The sequence below is a fragment of the Callospermophilus lateralis genome, chromosome 7, assembly GCF_048772815.1.
Source record: "Callospermophilus lateralis isolate mCalLat2 chromosome 7, mCalLat2.hap1, whole genome shotgun sequence".
Lineage (NCBI taxonomy): Eukaryota > Metazoa > Chordata > Mammalia > Rodentia > Sciuridae > Callospermophilus > Callospermophilus lateralis.
In genome coordinates, this window is record NC_135311.1 from 23,493,588 (window position 1) to 23,518,959 (window position 25,372).

General features: G+C 36.5%; 2 protein-coding genes and 1 pseudogene across 2 annotated transcripts; 1 reads left to right on the forward strand and 2 right to left on the reverse strand.

Annotated features, from left to right (window-relative positions):
• Nucleotides 1-2,314: 2,314 nt before the first annotated feature.
• On the forward strand, nt 2,315-3,334 carry LOC143404111 (putative vomeronasal receptor-like protein 4). Its single transcript, XM_076862438.1, has one exon. It carries the CDS (start codon nt 2,315-2,317, stop codon nt 3,332-3,334), a length of 1,020 nt encoding a protein of 339 aa, XP_076718553.1.
• Nucleotides 3,335-8,970: 5,636 nt separating this feature from the next.
• On the reverse strand, nt 8,971-12,946 carry LOC143404112 (T-cell activation inhibitor, mitochondrial pseudogene; annotated as a pseudogene).
• A 6,674-nt stretch (nt 12,947-19,620) lies between these two features.
• Nucleotides 19,621-20,529, reverse strand: LOC143404113 (vomeronasal type-1 receptor 90-like). Its single transcript, XM_076862439.1, has one exon. It carries the CDS (start codon nt 20,527-20,529, stop codon nt 19,621-19,623), a length of 909 nt encoding a protein of 302 aa, XP_076718554.1.
• Between the last annotated feature and the right edge of the window lie 4,843 nt (nt 20,530-25,372).

Genomic DNA, 25,372 nt, shown 5'->3' on the forward strand with positions numbered 1-25,372 from the left:
TTCCTGATGTATAAGAACACAATTAATTTGTGGGTGTTAATTTCATATTCTGCCACTGTGCAGGATATGTGTTCAATAAGTTGTCTGGTGGAATTTTTGGATCTTCTGATTATAGCAACATGTCATCTGTAAATGGTGATAGTTTGTGTTTTTATTTTCCTATTTATATCCCTTAATATTTCTTTTGTGTCACTGCTCTGGCTAGAGTTTTCAGGACTATGTTGAATAGAAGTGGTGAAAGGGGACATCACTCTCTTGTTTCCACCTTTAGAGGGCATGCTTTTAATTTTTCATTTAATTGATGTTGATCTTGGGTTTACCATGTAGCTTTTATAAAGTTCATGTATGTTCCTACTGTCCCTAGTTTTTCTAGTGTTTTGAATAGGAATGGATGCTGTAATTAGTCAAGTGTGTGTGTGTGTGTGTGTGTGTGTGGGTGTGTGTGTGGTGTTTTTTAATCTATTGATATAATCATGTGGTTCTTGTCTGTAAGTGAATTAACATGCTGAATTATGTTTATTGATTTCTGTATGTTGAACCAACCTCACATCCCTGGGATGAACCCCATATGAACCTGGTGTACTATGTTTTAATATGTTTTTGAAGGTGATTTTCCAGTAATTTATAAATAATTTTTTCATGTATGTTTATTAGAAATATTAATCAGAATTTTTTCCTTGGTGTATCTTTGTCTGCTTTTGCTATCAGGGTGATTCTAGATTTTTAGAGTGAGTTTAAAAAGGTTACCTCCTTTTCTATTTTATGGGATGATTTGAGGAGGACTGGTGGTATTTATTTCTCAAGGTCTGGTTGACTCCACCAAGAATCCATCTGGTCCTGGTCTTTTTTTCTTGGTAGGCTTTTGGTGGTGTGTTGTATTACATTGCTTGAGTTTGATCTCTTTTAAATTTCTGTGTCCTCCTGATTCTATTTGGGTAGGTCATGTGTCCCTAGAAATTTGTTGATGTTGTCAAGATTTTATGTTTTATTAGAGTGTGAATTTTCAAAAGAGGATCTGAGCATAATCTGTATTTCATAGTGTTCATTGTGATCTTTCCATTTTCATCACTGATACAAAACACCTAACAAAAATGAAAGCATATACTGTGGCATTTCTAAGCAGAGATAAAAATTAAGAAGGAGACCCCACCATCTCTCTACATGTTCCCCTGGAAGAAAATTGGAATGTGGAAACATCTATGTGTATTGCATGTAGACATTTTAAAATGAGAAGAAAATAATGTCCAATATTATAGGACTTAAGAATCAAATTTTTGCCAAAGGAACCCAATCATACATGGGCATTTTTTACCTATACTAAGAAATCTTTAACATATTGCACATACTCTCCCACAACAAGATTAGAGACAAATGACAAAACAATAATGAATGATTTTATTGTGCCTTATATATATCAAACACATATTTAATTACTCACTCCAACAATACCAGAAGAAAAGTAGTAACCTGACCCACATTAACGGATGACATACACTGAGGCACAAATCATTAGGTATGATGACAGTATCCTCACAGTAAATTGTGGGATCTGAATTAAATGAAGGCCAAGTCTGAGGAGAAAAAAACATAACTAAACTCTTTACAATCCTATACTTGAATAAAGAAAATAATATCAGTATGATATTATTTTCCTGGATATATATATATATATATATATATATATATATATATATATATATATATAATTTAGTTGTAGATGGACACAATACTTTTATTTATTTATTTTTGTTTGGGGGCCATGACTGACCCCAGTGGCTAGGCAATCACTATACCACAGAGCTACACCCCAGGCCAAGACTCCTATTTCTGCTTATCTTAACTTTACATCAACAGGTTGTGGAATATATTTTTTATATAAGCAGCAATATTTTAGATACTTCAGATCAAAGCCAAATACAACAGCATCTTCATTTTTAAGAAATCCGCAGGGAAGATAGAAAGTCTGACCACTAAATCACATAATTTATGCTGTTAAGGAAAACCTGAGGCTTACAGGCTCAATGACAAGAGTAAGATCTGAGCACTTCCATGAAATAAGTGGGAGTGTACAAAATCATTACTCAGAAGAATTACAAATGCTTGAGATAAAATTTATTTTTAATTTATATTTTATTTACTTTTTCCCGTTTTAGAGTTTGGGATAAAGCCAGGTCTCCATTCGTGGTAGGCCAGTTCTCTACCTTGGAACCACAAACCAGCCCTTAACTTGAAATTAAGGTGAAGAATAAGACCCTGTCCTCTTTACAAAGATATTTGTTGTTAATCATGATTCTAGACATTGTAAAGGTGGCAGATGGACTGGAAGCATGGCAATGAAAAGCTGTTGTTGTCAAATACTCCTGTTTTTCTTCCCAGGATACTGATGAAGATGGACCAACATTTCAGTTATGTTGTCATAAGAAATGCCTTCTATCCTCAGGCTGGCATTGGGATCTCAGCAAACACTTTTCTGCTTTGTCTCCACACTGCTGCTGTCTTTGTGGGCATCAAGCCCAGGCTCACTGACCTCCCTGTCACCCACCTGGCTCTAACACACATCCTCATGCTCCTCACCATGGGCCTTTTGGTATCTGCAGACATTTGGGAAACACAGGACATTCCAGGTGACTTCAAATGCAAAGTGCTTGCCTTCCTAAACAGGGTCATGAGGGGACTCTCCATCTGCACCACCTGTGTCCTGAGTGTGCTTCAGGCCATCACCATCAGCCCCAGTGGCTCCTGGTTGGCCCACTTCAAACTGAAATCCACAAATCCCATTGTGGGGCTATTTGTCTTCTTATGGGTCCTCACCATGTCCCTCTCCAGCAACCTGCTCCTCTGCACTGTGGCGACTCCCAATAAGACCCAGCCTGGACTTCTGTTTCTCACTGAGCACTGTTCCTTTCTGCTCATGAGCTATGGGAGCAGGACCTTCTTTCTTGCTTTCATGGCATTCAGAGATCTCCTATTTCTGGGTCTTATGGTTCTTTCCAGTGCATACATGATATTTTTCTTGCATAGATATAAACAAAGATCCAAGTATCTCCATAGCCCTCATTTTTCTCCAAGAAGTTCCCCAGAACAAAGGGCCACTAACACCATCCTGTTGCTCATCAGCTGCTTTGAGATCCTGTACTGTGTGGACTGCATCATCTCCCTCTTCACAGGTGCAGTGTGTACCAGTGACCCCACCCTGCTTGGTCTCCAAATGCTCTTAGCCAATGGTTATGGCACAATCAGTCCTTTGGTGCTGATCAGTGGTGACACTCAAATAATTAAAAGTCTAAAAACTAAATGGAGAAACAAAGGTCAGTTTCTGCCTAAACTAATCTAAAGCAAAGTTGACACATTCCTTAATTTTTTTTCTCTAATTCATAACATTTCTCCTCTGACAAAAAAAAAAAAACATTAAGTAGTTTTAAATAGTATTAAGATACTATTTAAAACATTAAATAGTATCTTAAAATAAATTAAATAGTTATCAAGTACTTTGTGGATTTTTTTTCTGTATAGGCCTCTGGGTTTTGTTCAATAGTTTTATTAATTTTCACTATATCTGGTTTCATTTGATACTATAAATTTTTAGTTGACATTGCATCTCAGACCTTAATACTGGATCAGTTTTCTTTCTTCCAGCTTTACAGTTCTTAAAATTTCTTTCAATGAAATTGTATTAGAGGCACATTGATGTCTTTCTCTTTTTTTTCCAAAAATAGATACATGCTTACATTCAAGTGACTCAGGAGACTAAGGCAAAAGGATTGCAAGTTTGAGGGCACCCTGGGAAATTTAGTGAGACTCTGGCCCTACATAAAAAAAAATGGCAGAAGATCAGTGGTGAACCACCTTGGAGTTTATTTCCCTGTACCAAAACCATTACAACAATAACAACAACTAAATTCACCAAATACCTTGTAATAGCACTTCACCAATAGAATGGCTTCATTTATAAAAGAGGGGGACTATAACTGTTGGTAATTATGTGAGGAAATTAGAACCCCCACAGAGTTTTGGTAAGAATATAAAATGATATAGAAGGCATAGAAAATAATTGGATGTTTGGTAAATATTTAAACATAGAATTATCCTATAATCTACTAATTTCATTCCTAGTTATAGTGCCCCAAGAATTGAAAACAGCTACTTAAACAATTTTTCATGAATGTTAATGGCATCACTATTCACACAAGGACAGAGATGAAAACTCAAATGTCCATCAAGGGAAGAATGGATAAACAAATGTGTATGTATTTGTATGTTTACCTTCCTGAGTAAGCACAGGTACATATAGATATATTCATGTAAGCAAATATACAACTATATATAGCATCTAGATGTATGTTTAAATATTACTCTGCCATAAAAATGAAGTATTGACACAGGCTGCAACATGAATGAACCTCAAAAATGATAAGTGAAGTAAATAAAATCAAACATGAAAATTCACATGTGCTTTAACTACATTCATATGATGTATCCAACAACTGGAAATCTTAGAATAAGAAAGGAGAAATGTGATTGCCAGGACCTTGGAGGGCATGAGAGTCAGTATCTGCTTATCAGATACTTGGTTTTCTTCCAGGCATGGATTAAATGTTTGAAACAAGGTGAATGGGGGTAATTGTACCACAACATTGTAAATGTAACTACATCACACATTATATACTGGGCTCTCTTTGTGAGAACTCAACCTCAATAAAATAGAAATGAAAAATAATCCTGAAAATATTAAAGTCTCTTCAACTATAGCTCAAGGTGACAGAAAGGAACCAATGAAATCAGACATGACTTTCTTAGCTCTATATTTGAATACATGACCAGGGTAATTTCACATCATGTGCAACCACAAGAATAGAATCCTCATTAGAATAAATTATACTCCAAGCATGTATAATTTGCCAAAATATATTCTACTGTCATGTATATCTAAAAAGAACAATAAAACAAAAAAGAAAGGAACTATGGAGTTACAGACTCTCAGATGTACTTTGCATCACCAACCAAAACATGGATTGTAGCACTGAATTCAAGAAATTGAGAGCCTCAACTGTGTCAGGCACAATTCCTGGTTCAGTATTTACTTTGTCCTCACCTTTCCAGGATTCTGAGTCCTGGTTGGAAGAATTCTGATCTTAAAGATGCATAAACAAAGCCTGAGAGAGAACTAATTGTTCCAAAATCACCTTCCATGCAGTCTAAGTCTCTGATGATTGCATTATGTGAATTCCAGTTTACTATGTAACTGTCACAAAAATAAAGTCAGTCGTTGGGAGCTGCCCTGAGCATGAGCTAAGACCCCCCTCATGGGTAATAGGGGTACTGGACGGGCATCGCATGCCACACACTGTGCAAAGCTGGGGGCCTTTACCTCCACTTGGCAAGGAAGTGCCTCAGGTCTGGGTTTGAGCTTTAACCAATGGGATGGGGCAACAACTCTTTTGAAACACTATCCTCTGTCTTATTTGGGTGGAATATTCTATTACATGTCTTTTCTCTTACAAATAGAGGGTTTCCAGGTGCACCCTCTGTCTCTTGCTCTCTTGCCTTGTGACATGGAGGAGGACCCCGAGGTCATAGATTTGACCCAAATCCCTGCTTTGTGAAAACAGTACATCTGTGTTTCTGTGGTCTTTTCATTGCCAGCCTAAGCCCCACAGATTGATCTCAATTCCATTGCCCGCAAGGCATGTGGGCAATAGGTAGCACATGGAACGAAGACCACTTGCCTCCTGGACTAAAGGTACCTAATGGGTGTGGCTTTCTCTCCAATACAAAAAGAGTACTTATATTTTCAGAGATTATGGATTGGTTCTTGAAAGTACCAGGAGAGAGAAAAGTGAGTCAGATGTTAAAAAATAATTAAATATGTGGAATTCTTTGTCTTCAGAGAGTCATCTATTTCAAGATTCTGAAGACAATAATTAGGCAAAAAAAAAAAAAAATACAAAGAGTCCAGCTCATTCAGTTTTTTGAAATAATTAGGGACACTTGCCTATGATTTTGTGAGGAGGAATCAGCTGATTTACATACTTGGGAGAGGCTCTGTAGGAGACTATTTGAAGGTTGCATTTCAGCCTATGATCGAGAACATATAGAAGTTGTGGACAGCAATAGAAATGTGTTTACATTTGGATCAAGATTTTGGCCAGAGGTCATCAGAAGACTTACACATTGGACTTAGAGATGCATTCATTTTTTTTTTTTTTTTTTAGCCAAGAAACATTTATTAAGCATCTAATAGGAGCCAGACACTGAAGTAGGTACTGGTGGTAGAACACTGAAAGCAGACACAGCCCCTTGCCCTTGTAGCATTCACAGTCAAGAGTAAAGGACAAACATTAACATGCAATTGAGATTAAAGTAATAAAGGTTGCACAAAAATGAAATACAAGGTACTAAGGGAGCTTGCAATAAAAAAGTAATCCAGTCTTATGGGTTAGAAAAGGTTTCCCTGTGGAAGAGCTGATCAAGTCCAGGTTTCAAGTGTAATTAGAGGTAGCAATGGAGGAGATGAGGGGAAGAGGGCCAAGCACAGGGTTTTCTCTTTAAAATGTCTCTTTTCAAAGAAACCATTCTGATAAAAGCAGCAAGATGCAGTAGAAAGCCTAATGGACTAAAGAAAGCCACAGAGTCTACCACTGGGAGTAATTATCTATTCTCTATTTTAACCCCTCATTTAAAAATTTAATTATTTTTTTTATTATTGGTTGTTCAAAACATTACAGAGCTCTTGACATATCATATTTCATACATTAGATTCAAGTGGGTTATGAACTCCCATTTTTACCCCAAATACAGATTGTAGAATCACATCTGTTACACATCCATATTTTTACATAATGCCATATTAGTTACTGTTGTATTCTGCTACCTTTCCTATCCTCAACTATGCAGCCAGAAGCATAGGACCTGGCAAGAAGCCTTGCCCAGCTCCAAGAAGGATTTCTGTATCTGTAGCTAATGTGAGGCACCAAAGGCAGGAAGAAATACTAAGGGCAGAACAAAGTCATGCCCAATTTGTAACTGATAAACCTCAGAGAGAAAGCCTTGGGGCAAAATATAAACCTGTCCCATTGTTAGCAGACCAGAGTTGAGCAAGCCAGTTACAGAAGCAGGAGGAAAATTCATTGACCTGGATGCAGGCTAGGCAGGGAAATAGCCCAGATGAAATTCCTTTCTTTCTTTTCTTTTCTTTTTTTTTTTTTTGATGTAGGTATTGTTTATTATGTAATAATGAGTTCTGAGACAAAATCCAATTCAAAACATTAATATTAAGATTCTATATTAGTTAATTTTAGCAATGGCACAATTGAAACCTAATTTTCCAATAAATCTTATATAATCTTTGAGGAATTTTTCACTCCCATTATTTGTCTCTGGAAAATGTTTACAGGCAACACCACTTATTTTACTAGAAAACAAAATCTGAATATAAGTTGTTAGGCACAAGTTAAAAGGGATGATATGCACAAATGAGTAATTACAAACCAACACTTCTTTTGAACACATATTTGCAATGTGAAGCTGCTTCCATATTTGATGTTTTATGTAAATTTAAAACATACTTCAAGAACTGATTTTAACATCTTTTGTTCTAATGCATGATGGAAAATAATTCTGATTTCTACAGCAGAAGAGTCATAAAAATGGTTATAAATCCCAAACCAGGATTCACCTTGTTCTCTTGAGAAATGAGCTGAGAGGTTTTGGATCTGGTTAAGGAATCTCAGGAGAAATCTGCAGAGAGAGGGGTACAGAATCTAGAACTGGTCTCTTTGCTGAAGACACCATAACTCATACCTCTTTGGGATTAAGCTATATTTCTAAGAATGAGAGGTGACTCAGAGAGGCTTTAACCCAGCCAGAGCTAAAGAGAGGATTTCCAGCACCTGCATGAACAGGAAGGTGGGGTTGAGAGAAAACCTGGAAGGTCTGAACTACTTTATACTTGACACTACTTCCTTGAACCCTCTGGGAAGCTGGCAAGGATTTTCCTGGATAGTCTTTGCCCATGAAATCTAGTTAGAACCTTATTAAATCATTCAAAAATATCGTTTTTTGGTTTCATGTTACCAAGAGTTACAATATTTTATTCATTTCATTTTTTCTGGGGATTGGACCTAGGGACTCATGCATGCTAAGCACATTCTCTCTTGCTGAGCTATATAATCCCAGCTTCAATGTTTATGACATTTTAATGAGTAGGATAAATTTAGGTTACAACTAAACTCTGTCAATGGAGATTTTTAATAAACTGATATCAGACTCTTAAGAACAATGTCAATACTATATATTTGTTTTTTTCCCTTCTATTCTTTATCTTAGGCAAAATTTGGTTATCCAGTTTTTGCTACCTACCAGTCATCTATTTTGGATAGCAACCGGCTGTTACTAGAAAATATGTGTGTATATATCCATGAGATGAACTATGAGGATGAGTGTTGGGCTAATGTAATGGTTTAATACTTTAGAGATGTACTGGGTATGAGACCTGTTTATACTTACATACATACTTGTTCAGCCCCAAACCAATATTCACTCATATAAAAATATATGATTCAGAGAATCCTTCATTATATATCACTAAAAATATTTTCTTTCACTCTAATATCATTTGACCTAGTCTTGTTAATCAACATCATAGAATGGGGGACAAAATCTTTTTAAAACAGGTTTCCTTGAAGAAATTAATTAAAAAATTTAAAAAAAATTTTTTTTAGTTGTTGATGGACTTTATTGTCTTTATTTTTATGTGGTGCTGAGGATCAAACCCAGTGCCTCATGCATGCTAGGTGAGCACGCTACCACTGAGCCACAACCCCAGCCCTGAAGAAATTAATTTTTAAAAGTGTACTTTTAAAGCAGCAGTTAGGGACTTTGTTCTTGTAATACATAAGTGATAGTGTCATATCAAACTGTGGATTTAAATTAAGTTTAACAGTTTCTTATCTCTTTAAAAAAATATTGCTGTTACTTTATGGCTTCTCCATTCTTCCAATTCCAAGGAATACAAAGGTCTCCATCTTGCCTAACAGAGTAAAAATGTGAAACGCAGAGGTGCATCCCATGTAGATAAGGCAGTGACTGTTCTAGAAGTCTCTTACAACAATCCACCATTTGTATACTAGAAACACTGGGCTCCTTATATAAATTCTCCAGAGAAAATTTCTTTGTTGAAGCCTGTATCAATTCATTTTCAATAACCTTTAACTCCTCCTTTCTTTTCATGTTCTCTCTTGCCTGCTGCACTCTGGTGTGAATAAACCACTGGAGATTTGCTGGATCACAGAGTACTGGGATGTTAAAATGGCCGAGTTCATGCAAACTTGGAGCATATCTGTCACTGTTCAGGATCATTTGTAAGCCACGGAGACTCCAAGGGTGGAAAGGTGCTCGGCTTTTCAACAGTCTACTATAGAACACGTTGAGAAGGGAGTAATATTCTTCAAGTGTCAACACTGGCTGTAATTCTTCGATATAAATGACCTGTATGCCACCTAGCAGACAGCTGATTTGATCTTCTAAAAGCATCAGCTTCCTCTGTAGGTCAAAATAACTTGGCAACCTTTCAAAAAGTTTTGTCCAATGGTGATGGACATCCATGGTTCCCAGCATCACATGGCCCACTGCACTCATGCCAGAACGGTCTGTAAATATGACTGTACATCCTTTTGCTTTCTGCAGCGTTTCCAAGTTTTGCTGAGCTAGGCGGCCTAAACTATGCAGCTGGCTGCAGCGGTAGGCAATGCCCCAGCTCCTCTACCACCTAATATCTGAGAGTTGTAAGAGATGGGACAGCTCCTCTTTTAAACGATCCAGTTCTTTTCTAAGGGGCAAACTATTCTTCAGCTTTTTAACAGCACTTTTCCCATTGTTATCTAACCAGGATCGGCCGCCCAGGGGTGGGGGTGGGGGGCGCTGAAGAGCGCTCCGGGGAATGTGCAGGACTAAGCTGCAGGGAGACGGGTGGCTAGCCAGCAGGAGGTGGTCTGGCCCGAGGGCCGGCGGGAGGGCGGGGAACCACGAAGGGCCCCAGATGAAATTTCAATGAGATGCAGGGGGAAAGTCTGCTTCAGGAGATTCAGAGGAGGAGGCTAAGTCAGAGGAGGAGCCTGGGTTGAAAATGAACATCAGCAATTTACATTTAAACAATCCTTCCCCAACTATTGGGGTTCCTCCTCTCCCTTAAGGGAAACTTGGGCTTGCTTTCTTTGCATTGACAATCACAATCTTTTCTCCACTCCAAGGTGGTCTCAGGACCACCTTACAGGAAGGAGAAGCTATTGCAGGATTTAAACTCTTTCCAATTTTTTAAAACATTTTTTAAGTTGTTGATAGACCTTTATTTGATTTATTTTTATGCAGTGGTGAGAATTGAACCCAGGGCCTCACACATGCCAGGCAAGTGGCTAGAACTGAGCCCCAGCACCTGCCCAAACTCTTTCCAATTTTTGAACAGATAAATGAGCAAAACCAACAAGTGTGAATTCATGCTGCTGTTTCTTTTAAAACGTTAAAGGAATTAAAATTTGTCCATTCCACGAAGGGCCTCAACTTGCCTTTTGTTCAAATTCTTATCGAATTTATCTGTAGTGAGGCTCTGCCACCCCATGACTGTGTCACACTAGCTAAAGGATGTCTTTCTGGAGGTAATTACTTACTGTGGAGATCTAATTGAATGGAAATCTGCACTAAGCAGGCAGAAAATAACTGGAGACATGGGACTGATATTATGGCAGAGATATTAACTGGGTCAGGACAATTTACTGATTTGGAACAGCAGTCAATAATGAGAACAGATCCCCTCCACATTCAAAGAGGACTCGAGAGACAGGTGGCAGAGAACACCAACATGAGGACTCCTGGAGTAACAAGACTGATTGAGAGAAGTAATAAACACTACCATGAAGAAATAAATGGCACACTCAGGAAGGAGGCCCTTTATCTCTCTTTCAATCCACTGGTAGAAATTCCATTTGTCATAGAATTTCTTGTTCCTTTTATCATTTTATTTTCTCCATTTTCTTTTTTAATTATTTTTTTTTAAATTTTAGTTGGACTCAAATACATTTTGTTTTATTTATTTTATTTTCATGTAGTGCTGAGAATTGAACCCAGCACCTCACATGTGCTAGGCGAGCACTCTTCTGCTGAGCCACAACCCCAGCCCCTCCTCCATTTTTCTTATCTCCCAATGTCACCCCCTTTCTTTCCAGTACAGGAGGTCCTGGTTCACTTTTCTGTATTTTCCTTTTCACCACCAAGAAAGAGAGCATGGTGATCCATTCCCCATAGGAGCAAAAGGAAATAGATATCTAGATAGATAGATAGATAGATACATAGATACATAGATCCATATATATATATGGATAGATAGATAGATTATAATGCTCACAAGATGGAGTATTTATTTATCAACTCTCCTCATCAATTCAAACATAAATAATTCTAATGCCTTTACCAGGTGTGCAGCATAAGGATCTTCTACTCTCATGGGATAAAGGACACATGGTTTTATTCTCCTTGGTAACCAACAGTCCCTATGGTGTGGAAAGTATGGAAATCTACTCACCTCAGCAAGCAGAGAACATGGTGATCCATCCCTATATGAGCAGAAGACACGTAGTTCTAATTCATATGTATTTGCTTCCATACACATATATATACTCATCTGTATATTCATATGCACATCCATGTACACCTTCACTTTTATATTCACATACATATTTCTCCACATATCAGAAACACATTTCTACATATTCGCATTCCTGTAAATATATGTACATATTTGTATACCTGTACATTTGTTCATGAACATGTGCATATATTCACAAACAGTGTTATTTATATTGATGTAAACATACAAGTGCCCATATTCATAGTCATATTCATGTATGTCCATATTCTTACTTACACATACATTTATATGTATAATAAGGTAGGTGTACATATTCATCCTCATGCATCCTCATAGTTATATTCATGTACATGTGCATATTGAACTCCATGTACATGTAAAATACAACTTCATATTTATACACATATTGTACATGTCCATATTATATTCACATTAATACACATTTGTCTTATTTATACTCACATTAATACATATTTGTATCTTATTACATATTCACATATACATATGCTCATATTTATATACATCTTTATTATATTCATGTAAATATTCACATTCATATTAATGTATTTATTAGCATGTATTCATATCCATTTTCATGTATATCATGTGCATATGCAAAATCATATTGATGTGAATGACCGTATTTCCATATATGCATATACATATTTATGACTTCTCCAATTCATACTTTGAGGTTACAGCTTGAATGATCTGGGTTGAAAAATCATAAAAAGGACTTTACAGAGATTGACTCCCCTGTTCCAGTGGGTTATACATGTTTCTACACCCCTCCCCCAGTGGAAGCCAAGGGAAACTAGGCCACTCAAGGTGTGAAAGATCCCGGTCCTAGTCCCCCTAAAAAGAAATACTATCTTGTGGAAGGGCAGGAGATGTACTCCCTGTCTAGAGGAGAAATAGGTGTTCCATTTCCCATACTGAGTGGGTGGCATTGGGGTGTATCTCACCTATTATCTATAGATTCCTTTGTATAGATTCTTCCACCTAGATATACCCATCAATAAAGATTCATCTGTAGCATCTGGCCCAGTTTCATACTTTTAGGGTTTGACTAGAATATTCCCGAGTGGGATCTCATCAGATGGAGTATTTATTGATCAGCTCCCCTGATCAGATCAAAGATAAATGATTCAAAGGCACTCACCAGGTGTAGGGCATAGGATATTCTCCTTTCACCAGGTAAAGAACACTGGGACTCATTCTTCCTGAGGACCAAGAGCCTGCATGGTATGCAGGGTGTGGAGATGTAGTCACCTCATCTAGCAGAGAGCCTGGTGATCCATTCCCCATAGGAGCAAAAGGAAATAGGTTCTAAAATTTATATACATATGCATGCTCATTTGTATATTTATGTGCACATTGGTGTACCATTTCACATACATATTCATATGTTATTCATATACATCATATACATATAAAAATCATATTAATATTAATGAAAATATTTGTGTATTCATATATATTCATGCTAATACACATACAACAATTTTTTGCATGTACAAATTTATGTACATATTTCTGAAAATATGAATATTCAGGTAGATGGTCATGTTCATATTTGTGTGCTTATATACATATTTATATTTCTCTACTTTTCATGCACACATACATACCCATATTGATACACACTGATATCCACATTTCTACATATATACACATGTATATTCATATTCAAATACATGTACATATTCATACATATTTATACTCATAAACATGTACATGTATATATGCAAACTCATAAACATCCTCATATTTATGTTTGTGTACATGTAAACATTCAACTTTATGTACATATACACACTGATATTTAAACACATATTGATATCCATTTTCACATACATGTACATATTCATATTCATTCAGTGATTCTAACCAAGATGACCTACTCCTCTCAAGGGGCAATGACCTAAAAATCTCCTCTTCTCATCTAGCACAGGGCACAGTAATCCATTCTTCATACTGAGAAGATGGCCTATACTCTGTATATGAGTATATGCATACATATATGACTTCTTCAGTTTTGTACATCATGATTGAAGTGAAATATTCTAGAAAGAGAGCTCATCCTAAAGAGACTACAGGGATTAACTTTCTGTTCAGGTCAAGGATGCATAATTTTAATTCACACATCATGTGGAGGGCATTGTAATCTACTCTCTTTGCAAGGCAAATAGAAGGACACAGGGGGCCTACTATTTCCATGAGGATCAACACCCTTTATGGTCTGGAGGGCATGAAGATCAACTCAAATCATCTGGAGGAAATGGTGATCCATTTTGCACCCTATGCAGAGGTACTGGAATCTATTCATATATATCTCATATACATTATATATATTACATACATATTCATATACATATGCATACGTTCATTCATATATTCCTATTGTGCACATATTTATGTATTTCCATGTTTTGTTATTAATATTCATATTCATATACATAGTCATATTCATACCATATACATTTTATGTAGATATTCATATTATATTCATGGAAACACATTCATATACATACTCATGTACATATTAATAAATATCTTGTTCATATGCATATACACATTCATATACACATTCATGTACATGTTCACATACATATTAACTTTCATATTTATATCAGCACACATATTCATGTTTATACTCATAAATATTAGTCTTCACAGTTATATTCATCTACATATTTTGATTTATGTATACAAATATTCATATTCATACACATGCTCATATTCATATTCATCCAAATGTTTATATTCATATGCATAGACTTATTCATACATATATTCATATTAATCTAAACATTTATATTTATATGCATACTCATATATGCACATTCATATTTACATTTATTTACGTACCATATTTACAGACTTATATATATGATCATATACATATTCACATACATACTAATGGGAGTAGATCCGGAATCTTCTGGAATTGGAAATCATTAGATGGTGGAGACAGAGATTCACTCCTCTGACCAGGTGGAGGATGAATGGTTCTCCACACCTTACCAGGGGAAGGTCTGTGGATCTGGGCCCTCAGATATGACGAGTAGAGGCACCCACTCCCCACAAGGGGAACTGCCCCCTCACTTGCTGGAGGATGTGGAGATCTACTTCCAGCACTTAGGAGAGGGCAAGGTGATCCGTTACCCAGGTTGAGCAGAGGGCACTGGGGTCCATTTCATCATCTCTAGATCCATCTGTTGATTTATTTGTACATTCTTCTACAGATATTTTGGGGTTTATATTTTGTATCTGGTGAGTGGAGATTCTCTCTATTTCATAATCATCACATGGGTCACTCCTCTCTGCCATGATCTTCCTCATCTTGAACTCCAAGGAATGGAGCCAGCTCTCTATGGATTGAGACCTCTAAAACTGTGAGGACCCAAATAAACCTTTCATCTTCTAAAATTGTTCCTGTTAGGTCTTTTAGTCATAGCAGTGAAACCGCTGAGTAAAACAAATATGTATATGAATATACACATGAATATATACATAATCGTGCCATAAATAAGTATGTAAATAAGAATATATCAATATGAGTATGTATAAGGATATAAATATGAATATAAACATGAATAGGTATAAATAGCAATGTGACTTTTTATGTAACCTGAATATTCATGTGAATATGAGTATGTATATATCAGAATGCATATGTACATGAATATTTAAATGAATAGCCACATGAATATGGATACATATGTATATATGGATTACATTTTACATATGAATATATGTGAATATATGTTTAAGTACATATGAGTATATATAAATATGTGAATGTATATATGAATATATATATGAACATATATTATAAAATTAGATTCTCGTGCCTTCTGGTCAGTATGGGAAATGGATCACCACACCCTTTGCTAGATGAGGTGAGTAGAACCCAACACCCTTTGCACCCTGATGTGAGAAGGTCACAGTTGGGGAGTAGATCTCCCCATCCTCTCCCCATAGTGGGAGGACTAGAATCATGTCTCCTTTATCTGAGCAGGAAAGTTAATTTCTGTACCTGAATCTAATTAGCTGTCATTACAGAAGCTTCCAGTTCAACCCCAAAGTACAAAACTCAAGAAGACTTTTTTAAATATTTATTTTTTAGTTGTACACAATACCTTTATTGCATTTATTTATTTTTATGTGGTGCTGAGGATCAAACGAAGGGCCTTGAAGGTGCTAGGCGAGAGCCCTACCGCTGAGCCACAACCCCAGCCCTCAAGAATACTTTTTTATATGGTTATCTCTGTTACTACAAGCCTGAATACATGTGTGACTATATATGCAACTATAGCTCTCCATGCCTTCCACTCCGTATGGGGAATGGATCAGTGTGCCACTGCTACATGAGAGGAGATCTTCATACCCTCTGGCTAGTGATGGGTATAGATCACCTTTGGGGGTGTGTCACTGTGTTCTTCACCCTTTGAAGAAAGTAGATCCTAATCCCATCTACCTGATAAGGGGATTAGAATAACGTATTATCCACATAATCAGAGGAGGTAATCCTTTTTCCCTCCATCTGATGAGTTCCCATTCCAGAAAAATTCTGTTCAATTCCCCAAGTACAAAACTAGAGAAGACATACAGATATAAATACAGATATGAGAATATATACATGGATATATATCAAATATATATAACTATATAAAAATATATGTGAATATGTACATGGTAAAAATGTGAATGTGAATATGTACATTAACATGTAAATATGAATATATGTATATATATGAATAAATATGTATATGTATGTATGAATATATAAACATGTGTATGCATATGTATGAATATGCATATAAATTTCCATTCCAGAACATTACCTCCTTTCCTCCCTATCTCTCTTTCCTTTCCTCTAATTTATGAAACTCCCTTCAATTTTCAACAGATGTTTTCCCCACTTTTCTTTTTCTTTTTTCAATATTTTAAAGTTGTTGATGGAAATTTATTTTTATTTATTTGTATGTGGTGCCAAGAATTGAACCCAGTGCTTCATGCATGCCAGGAAAGGGTGCTACCCCATCCCCTTTATTTTCCTTTTTTACATCTAATTTCCACATATGGAACAAGAATATTCAATAATCAGACTTTTAAGGTAACGGACCCCAATTAAAGCCTTGGTTTGTCTGTAAAGACTCCATCATCATACTAACCTGTGGAAACATTAATGGGCCTTATCATGTCCTTTCTCAAATGTGAAGACCAAGAGACTCACCTGTAAGAACATTCAGCCAATTCATTTGGCCCAGAGTGATGGGAAAATATATGGCAGGAGTGACCCAGAATGGAGGTTATAGGAACAATTAGAACTCAAATGCTAAAGAAACAGCCAACAGTCTTTACACTTTTTCAATACCTGGTTAACAGATTTTGGTCAATGCTCATACCCAAAAGCTCTATAATCTTGTAGGACAGCACACCAAAACAAGTTTTCCTACTCTCATGTCCCCTTCTGAACCCTGTGAGCACTATATCTTCTCACTTTAATAAATTCTACTCCTGTTTTACTTCTCTTATGTTACTGTCTGTGAATTTTATTCTTTAAATTTGCAAGACAAGAACCCAAAAGAAAATTGGCAACACCCTCACCATGTGAAAACCCCATCTGCTAAGAGAATCAGGGGATCTAGGTTCATTTCAAAACTCCTGTTTCAATGTAAGAGAAAACATATGAACCTTGATCATCTGATTTTGGCTTATTTTGTTTGACACAATGTTTTCAAATTCCATCCATATTAGCCTAAAAATGACATAATTGCATTTTCTTTATGGCTGACTATAACTCCATTTTGTACATATACCATATTTTCTTTATCCTTTTGTTCACTGATGGACACCTGGGCTGGTTTCACGGATTGGCGATTGTGAATTGTGCTGCTATAAAAATGGCTAATTCATATAGCACTACATTTTGATTACTTTATTTCTTTAGGATAAATACCAAGGAGTGGTATAGCTGGGTCACATTGCAATTCAAATTCCTAGTATTTTGGAGACTCTCCATAGTAATTTCTAGAGTGGATGTACTCATTTACAATATCACTAATCGTGTAAAAGTGATCCTTTTTTCTCCACATCCACTCCAAAAAGGAAAAACAAAATCTAAATGAGAAATACAAGACATGAACAGACCCTTAACAAAGAAGACATAGGAAAATATGTTTAATATCACATTTTATTAGAAAAAGGTAGTAGTACCCTTCATTAAAATGGAATCAACTCCCACAAATCCAACACTAATGCTGGTGGGTACACACAACACAAAGATTTTTACTGATTCTCAGTGAGATGCCACATGATACTAATTTGGGGGAATGCAACACTGCAATTGTGATCCTTAACACAGAATTATCATATGGTCCAGCAGTCACACCTTTAAAATTACCCTAATTCTTTGTAAATTTATGCTCCAACTGTGCATACAATGTTAATAGCAGGTTTACCCATGATTGTGACAAATTGGAAAGAAAGTGGAATGCTATCCAATTTGTCAATCTCTGATTGTTCATGGTAGTCTTTTATATCTCTTATAATATCAGTTGTAATTATTATTTTTTATTATTGTGTCATTCTTATTCATTCTACCTAAGAGTTTGTCAAAATTGTTTACCTTTCTAAAACATGAACTCTGAATTTGGTTGATTTTTTATTGGTATTTTGCTGTTTCTTTTTTATTCATTTCCTATCTGGTCCTTGTTTCATATATATATCTATTTGTTGTAGGTGGACACAATACCTGTATTTTATTTTTATGTGGTGCTGAGGATCCAACCCAGTGACTCACACATGCCAGGCAAGTACTTTTCCACTGAACCACAAACCCAGCCTGATTTGTTTCTTTTTAAAATACCATTTTATTGCTCTGAACTTCTATTACTATTCTTACTACATCCCACAAAGTTTGGTATACATCACCCATCTCATTTTTATATATCAGAAAATTCTCTGAGTCTAGTGATGATTTTATCCTTGTTTTGGGGTTGTTCTCAATGCCACCTATCTGTGAATGTCCATTTTCCTAATGTAATTTATTATTAGTCTCATTCTTTTGTGACACTTGACATGACTACAATATCCTCAAGTTTGTCAAAGTTTGTTTCATGTTGTAACATGTGCTCTTTCCTGAGCGCTATTCTGTGTGTATTCTGTGGTTGTTACTATTTCCTATGGGTTAGGATGTTCTTTATTTTTCTGCCAGGTTCACTTGGTTGTTATTTTGGTCTTTTGTTTTCTTGTTGTCACTAACGATATATATAAAAACATATAAGTTGATAAATATCTACCTATGTAACATTAAAAATATAATAACAGCAACCCCCCAAATATTCTTGCTCTACCTTCATTTTATGACTTTTTTCCACTTTTCTCTTGATCTCTTTATTATCATGCTAGATCTACCTCCAATTGTGCAAGGGCAGAAGGATCAACTTGTAAAAAGACTAAAAATAGTGCCCAAGATGGCATTGCAAGTCATACCATGCATTAAAACTTGCTTACAAGAGAGGGTCATCATTATACAAAATACACGTATGAAGATGTGAATTTGGCATCAACATACCTTATATACAAAGAGAGATATGATAAATGGTTGTATAAAGGTGTATTAAGAATTGTAAGCAAAAAATTAAGAGAGCTCATTTATAATGACATAATTTGGTGTGAACATACTTTAGATACAGAGTTACAAAAATTGTGCTATGAATGAATAATTATGAATGCAATGCACTTCACTATTGTCATGTATATAAGAAATAAATTAAAAAAGAAAAAAAAGAAAGTTACAGTGGCAAAGGCAGGACCAGGAACACCTTTGTCTTTTATAGTATTTTGACAGATAATGTAGAGGTGGCTACCAGGACATGTGGCATTGAACTTCTTCACAGGTTTTACTCCATCTTTTGTGAATGATACATCATTGAATAATTCAGCACTTAATGAGCTTCCCTCACATGGATCTAAAGAACATAAATTTGTTTTTCAGTACCAATTAGGACCAGAGAACTCACCGTGGAATAGCCATTGCCCACCAGCATCTGAACACAGTGATGAGTATTGTCACTGTTCCACAACATCCCAGAAGAGGAAGAAATGGCAAAGTCCAAAATGTACATGACCACAAAGAATGCCCTGAGCAGCAGGAGGGTCCTGGTGGCCCTGTGTTCTGGGGATGCTTTTGGAGACAGACTGGTGCTATGAAGGTGCTGGCACTGCCTCTTATGCCTGCACAAGAGTGTCACCATGTACCCACTGGAGAGGGCCATGAGCCCTATAAAAGATACATCCTGAAAGGTGACCAGTGAGAAAAATATGTACCTGAACAAGTAACCAATGGGCTGAAGAGAGCAGGATTTAGTGACAAACATGAGATTGAGTGTGGTGACATTGGGGGTGGCAATGATGGCAATCAAGAAGTGACCACTGATGAGCATATTAAAGACCCAGAAGAAGAGAAAGCAGCACATGCTCTGAGGTGAGGAGTTTCCTTTGAACTTGGCCAAGCAGGAGTTTCTGGGGCTAAGGGTGATAGCCTGGAGGACATTCAGCAGGCAGGTGGTACAGATGGAGAGGCCTCTCATCAATCTGTGCAAGGAAATATCTGACTTACATGAGAAGTCACTGCCCAAATCCTGGTACCCAAAAATGTCTGGAGCTATGAAGCCCACGGTCAGCAGCATCACCACATGAACAAGGGCCAAATGGCTTACGGTCAGGTTGATGGGCTTGGACCTGTGCTTGAGAAGGAACTTGAGGATGTGGTAGACAAGCACAGCAGTATTGGCTCCAATCCCAATGCTGACTTCAGAGAAAAGCCTGTTTCTAATGTGAGTGAAGCTGGAAGCTTGGCTGTTCTTATTTATCCTCATGGGGGAAGAAGCAGATAGGAATAATCTGAGAGAAAAGGAAGAAAAATCTTTACCATGAATACTACCATCCTCAACAATTTCTCCAAATATGGCCATCAGCAAAATGTGTGGGTTTGTCCTGAGGCATCCTTTCCTCCTGCAGAACCCAAGTCCACTGGACACCCTCCTGGATGCATGACAACTTTCCCTGCCCCACCAGGACCCAATCATGTCTGGAAGGCATACTCACTGCCTTCCAGTGACCATGCACCACATCTGCAGCCACATTGTCTTGTTAGATGAGAGGTATTCATTGATTCTTGCCTCCTTTTTATTTTCTTTCTTTCTTTATTATTTATTTATTTTTTATGAATACAGTATCTTTATTTATTTATTTATTTTTGTATGTGGTACTGAGGTTTGAACACAGTGCCTCATGCATGTGAGGAAAGTGCTCAACCACTGAGCCACAGCCCTGGCCCCTCCTTTTTTATTTTTTCAAACTTAAGAAGAATGCAACTTTCTCTCTATGAACCTGAAAAAGTTCTCAGCACAAAATAACAGTTGTAAATACAGGGTGAAATCTGCATGCCAAGATTGCATAAATGTGGAAATAATATCCTCTCTGGAAATGATAGCCATGCAAACAGTTATATTATTTCAGGGCTGTCTTTATTCTTATAGGTGACCAGAATATCATATATTTTTTTTCTTTTTAAAAAATATTTATTTTTTTATTTGTAGTTGGACACAATACCTTTGCTTTTTTTGTTTATTTTTAATGTGGTGCTGAGGACCAAATCCATGGCCTCTTACATGCTAGGTGTGCACTCTACTGCTGAGCCACAACCCCAGCCATAGAATATGGTATATTCATAGAGAACAAATGTTGCTGAGGTGTCTCTGAAGTCACAAAGCGTGAAATTGCATAAATAAGCTGATTCTATTAAATTCAGAACTTGAGAGGTTAATTAACACATCTGAACCAGTAATCTGTAAAGTATGGATAATCACAATACTTCCATCCTGTAGATATTGTGTGTGTAAAGGTATAAAATGTCAAAAATGCCCAGGATAGTAATGCCAGCTATCACTATTAATATTAAATTGACTTCCATACATCTGACTTGAGAGAACACATACCGTTTTAAACATTTTCCATCTCTGACATCACTTCCAAAATCAAGGAAAAATGAATACCAAGGTAGCAGATATTCCATGATTTCTAAAAGTAAGGACACATGAAATTTAAAGTTCTTCATTGGATCATCAGAGATAACTGTAAGTCTTACATATTTTAGAAACTCAAGACAGAAAAACCTAGTCTTTAATTAGAGTGCAGTTATCAATCATTATCAGAACAATGTGATAGGTTTCTTTCCACTATATAGGAGGCATGTGCAATTAGAGTGGTAAACACAGCCACGTTTAAATGGGGTGGGATGATTCTTTCCTAAGAATTTAGTTAGTGGTTCCACAAGGCAGTCAAACCTTTCAAGTCTTCCTCAAGCAAGAAAAGATATTTCTGCATATTTATGGGAACCTAGCATGAATTTTACACTAGTGTGTTAGTGAGCTTTTTTTCTGTTGTGACTAAAAGATATGATAAGAACAATTTTAGAGAGGAAAAGTTTATTTTTGTGATCATGGTTTTAGAGTTCTCTGTCCACAGATGGGCAGTCCCATTCCTCAAAGCCTGAGATGAGGCAGGAAATTATGGTGGAAGACTGTGGCAGAGAGAAGTAGCTCATGAGATGATCAGGAAGCAAAGGGAGACTCCATTTGCCAGATACAAAATATATAACCCCAATCATGACCTATTCCTCCAGCCACACCTTTCCACCTTCAGTTTACACTCAACTAATCTCATAAAGGCATTCATTCACTGGTTGGTTTTACGCTCTCATAACCCAATCATTTCTCCTCTATACCTTCTTGCATTGTGTCACACATAAGCTTTTGGGGGACACCTCACACTCAAACCATAACACTACAGAACTTGGGGGCGCCCACCATGTGGAATGCTTTCCTGCAGCACAAAGCTGTTTGCTGCAACTCAAGACTCAATCACTCATAAGATGAAGGATAGAATATGGGAAATGGGTTCCTGTCAAGTATTCTCATAGATTTATCATCTGAAAATCAAAGCATGAGTCAACACTGTTTTCACAGCCACAGATAGATGCAGTTCTTGTATTTACTAAAGGAAAGCTTCATTGTTTTAGTTCCATAGATATGGCTGCAAGTAAGACTTCAAGGCTCAGGGGACACTAAGTCCCAACAATTTGGAAATTTTGATTTTTAAGATAGATATTATGTAATAAGAATTAGAAACAAATGTCTATTTTATAACATACTAATTAAGTAAATTTATCTATTTACACATTGATTAAATTAAGCTTTATACCCCTGATGTGCTCAGGAGAAAAAAACAATATTCATGCCATCATCCAGGTGTCTCTGACTTCTCACTGGCTCTCTTTAAGCACACAACCCTAAATGGTTTTCTTGGCCTTTCATTTATGTATAAAAAATACACCCATTTCTTATCTATTCCATGTAAGTTACAAAATATACTCTAATAATGTTTCAAAGGAATAACATCAATAAAGAAGAAAAACCTTTCACATCATATTCTAAAAGAATGATATGAGATAAAACCTGCTGCCAACTTGAATTCTCAAGTTATTCTTGTGAAATTCAAGCTTCACTTGAAAGCTCTTTTGAAAACTTGAGTCTTAACAATACATAACCTTATAAGAAAGGTGAGGTGGTCTGTTTGGAAAATCTGTAATCTGAGGATATAGGACTACATCATACTCAGATTTACTGAGAGACTGGAGTCTACAAACATAAATGGATGAGCATAGACAGCAAATCTTCCTTGAGGCAGAAAAGCTAATCACCTTTCATGATACCATGAATCCAGGAAATCGACCCCATCAGGTGCATCCACCAGCATCCCCTGATGTTAGCTTACATGGAGCCCCCAAAGAGACCATGCAAACTATCACCAAGCATCAGTTCTCTCCAAATTTTATACACCACACCCATGTTAGTGAAGCACATGCTCCAGATACCATTGTTATATCTGTACATAATTATTATAAAGAAAGGTAGATAGAGATTCTGAACATTGTACTAGAAAATATTATTTGGAGAATATCAATATGTCATGACAACAAGCTAAAAGAAATCTGCTTTGTCTTTTTAAATCCATGCCTCAACCCACTCACACTGTGGGAGACAGCAGAGTTCAGTGGATCAGGGGACAGGGCAGATGCTCTCCACACAGAGCAGGATAATATGGGGACTTCCATAAAAGACAATGCTGAGCTGGAGCTGACTCACCCAACATTCCAAGCACAAGACTTGTAATCTCGCACATGGGAGAAATCCAGACTTTGTTTTATTTTGCAATTACTAAGATCATTGCCAATATTGAGGTATATGCTATCACCAAATGGACCAGAAATAAGTGACCTGAAATAAATACGTGGTTTCTTGTACCCAAGACAGCACTCAGGATAGAAACTGAGAGTGTAATTGATGGAGGAAAGTCCTCAGAAAACCCCTTGAAAGTGTGGGTATGTATTGTCCTGTGAGTGGACTGATACAGGATAAGGAAGAAAGGATGTAATTCTTTTATTTTTATATCTACGTTATTCTCAAGATTAAGGTGATGCATGATTATTTATGTCTAAACTTAGGCAGGTGCCTTATGTACATGGGAGATCCTACCTTGGCTTGTTTTCACTATACCACACTGGTTGACTTCACTGTGATTGCCAATAATATTTTTCTTATCTATAAAGAAATCTAAAAGGGGTGAAAGACCAAAATGTGAGAATGACCAGGCACCCTGGAGTGGGTTATGTCTGAAGGTACACTTGTCAACACACTCCAACTTTGGGCAGAAACTGAGCTGGAAAATAACAAAGATAATATGGGAGAAGGAAAAAATCATCACCAACATGAAAATCAGTTCTAAGGATGATGCAGTCACCAGGAACCCCCACCAAAGAAACCTTTACTATAATTAAGATTTCCAGAGACCCTATCATAATTAATTCATATGAACTTCTCTCCTAGCCAACAAGATCTTTACAAAGAATGTCAGCAGGATTTCTACAGAGAGATTATTGCAGGTCGAGCAAAGCTTCTTCTTTGTTGTAAAGACTGAGTTTCTCTTTCTTGTAAAAACCTAGGTTTGTTAATTGAGCTTGTTGCTATACAAAAGATGCTATTTTTGTTTTCTTTGGTAAAAACTCATGAAACCTCTGTATGACTTAGAATATGAAAGAGAGAGTTGTTTTTTAATAAAAATTGAAATTTAACCTTTATTTTAATCAATCAATCAATAAATCAACCAATTAATTAATATGGTTCTGAGGATAAAATCTAGTGAGTTATTTGTGCTAGGCAAGTGCTCTAACACTGAGCTATGACCCAAACTTATGAAAATAACTGTTATTCACCCATCCATCCACTGGCATGTTTCACTCCACTGAAGATAATTCTAAAAAAAAAAAAATTTCCAAACCCCAGGTCCAGTGATGTTTTAGTCTTATTTTCTCTGTACCATTGTAGCTTAAATAAACCTGCATACTAAAAATGACTCTGATTCCCAGCCTCATTTTTCCTACAGGAAGGACACAGCATTTGAGAAATGCATGAAGTCAGGGAGAATGAACTAGAAAATCTGACTATGTGAATGTAAGAAAGGCATTAATGCTCCCCAATTCACCACCCCAAATACAAGTGAGAATTATATGTATTTTCTCTTGCAAATTAAAATATTTTTAAAGTATAGTTCAAAGTGCTTGCTTATATATGGGTATCTACAATATTAATATTTTTACAC

Coding starts and splice junctions, on each gene's coding strand:
- LOC143404111 (XM_076862438.1), top strand. CDS start 2,315: ATGGACTGGAAGCATGGCAATGAAAAGCTGTTGTTGTCAAATACTCCT.
- LOC143404113 (XM_076862439.1), bottom strand. CDS start 20,529: ATGAGGATAAATAAGAACAGCCAAGCTTCCAGCTTCACTCACATTAGA.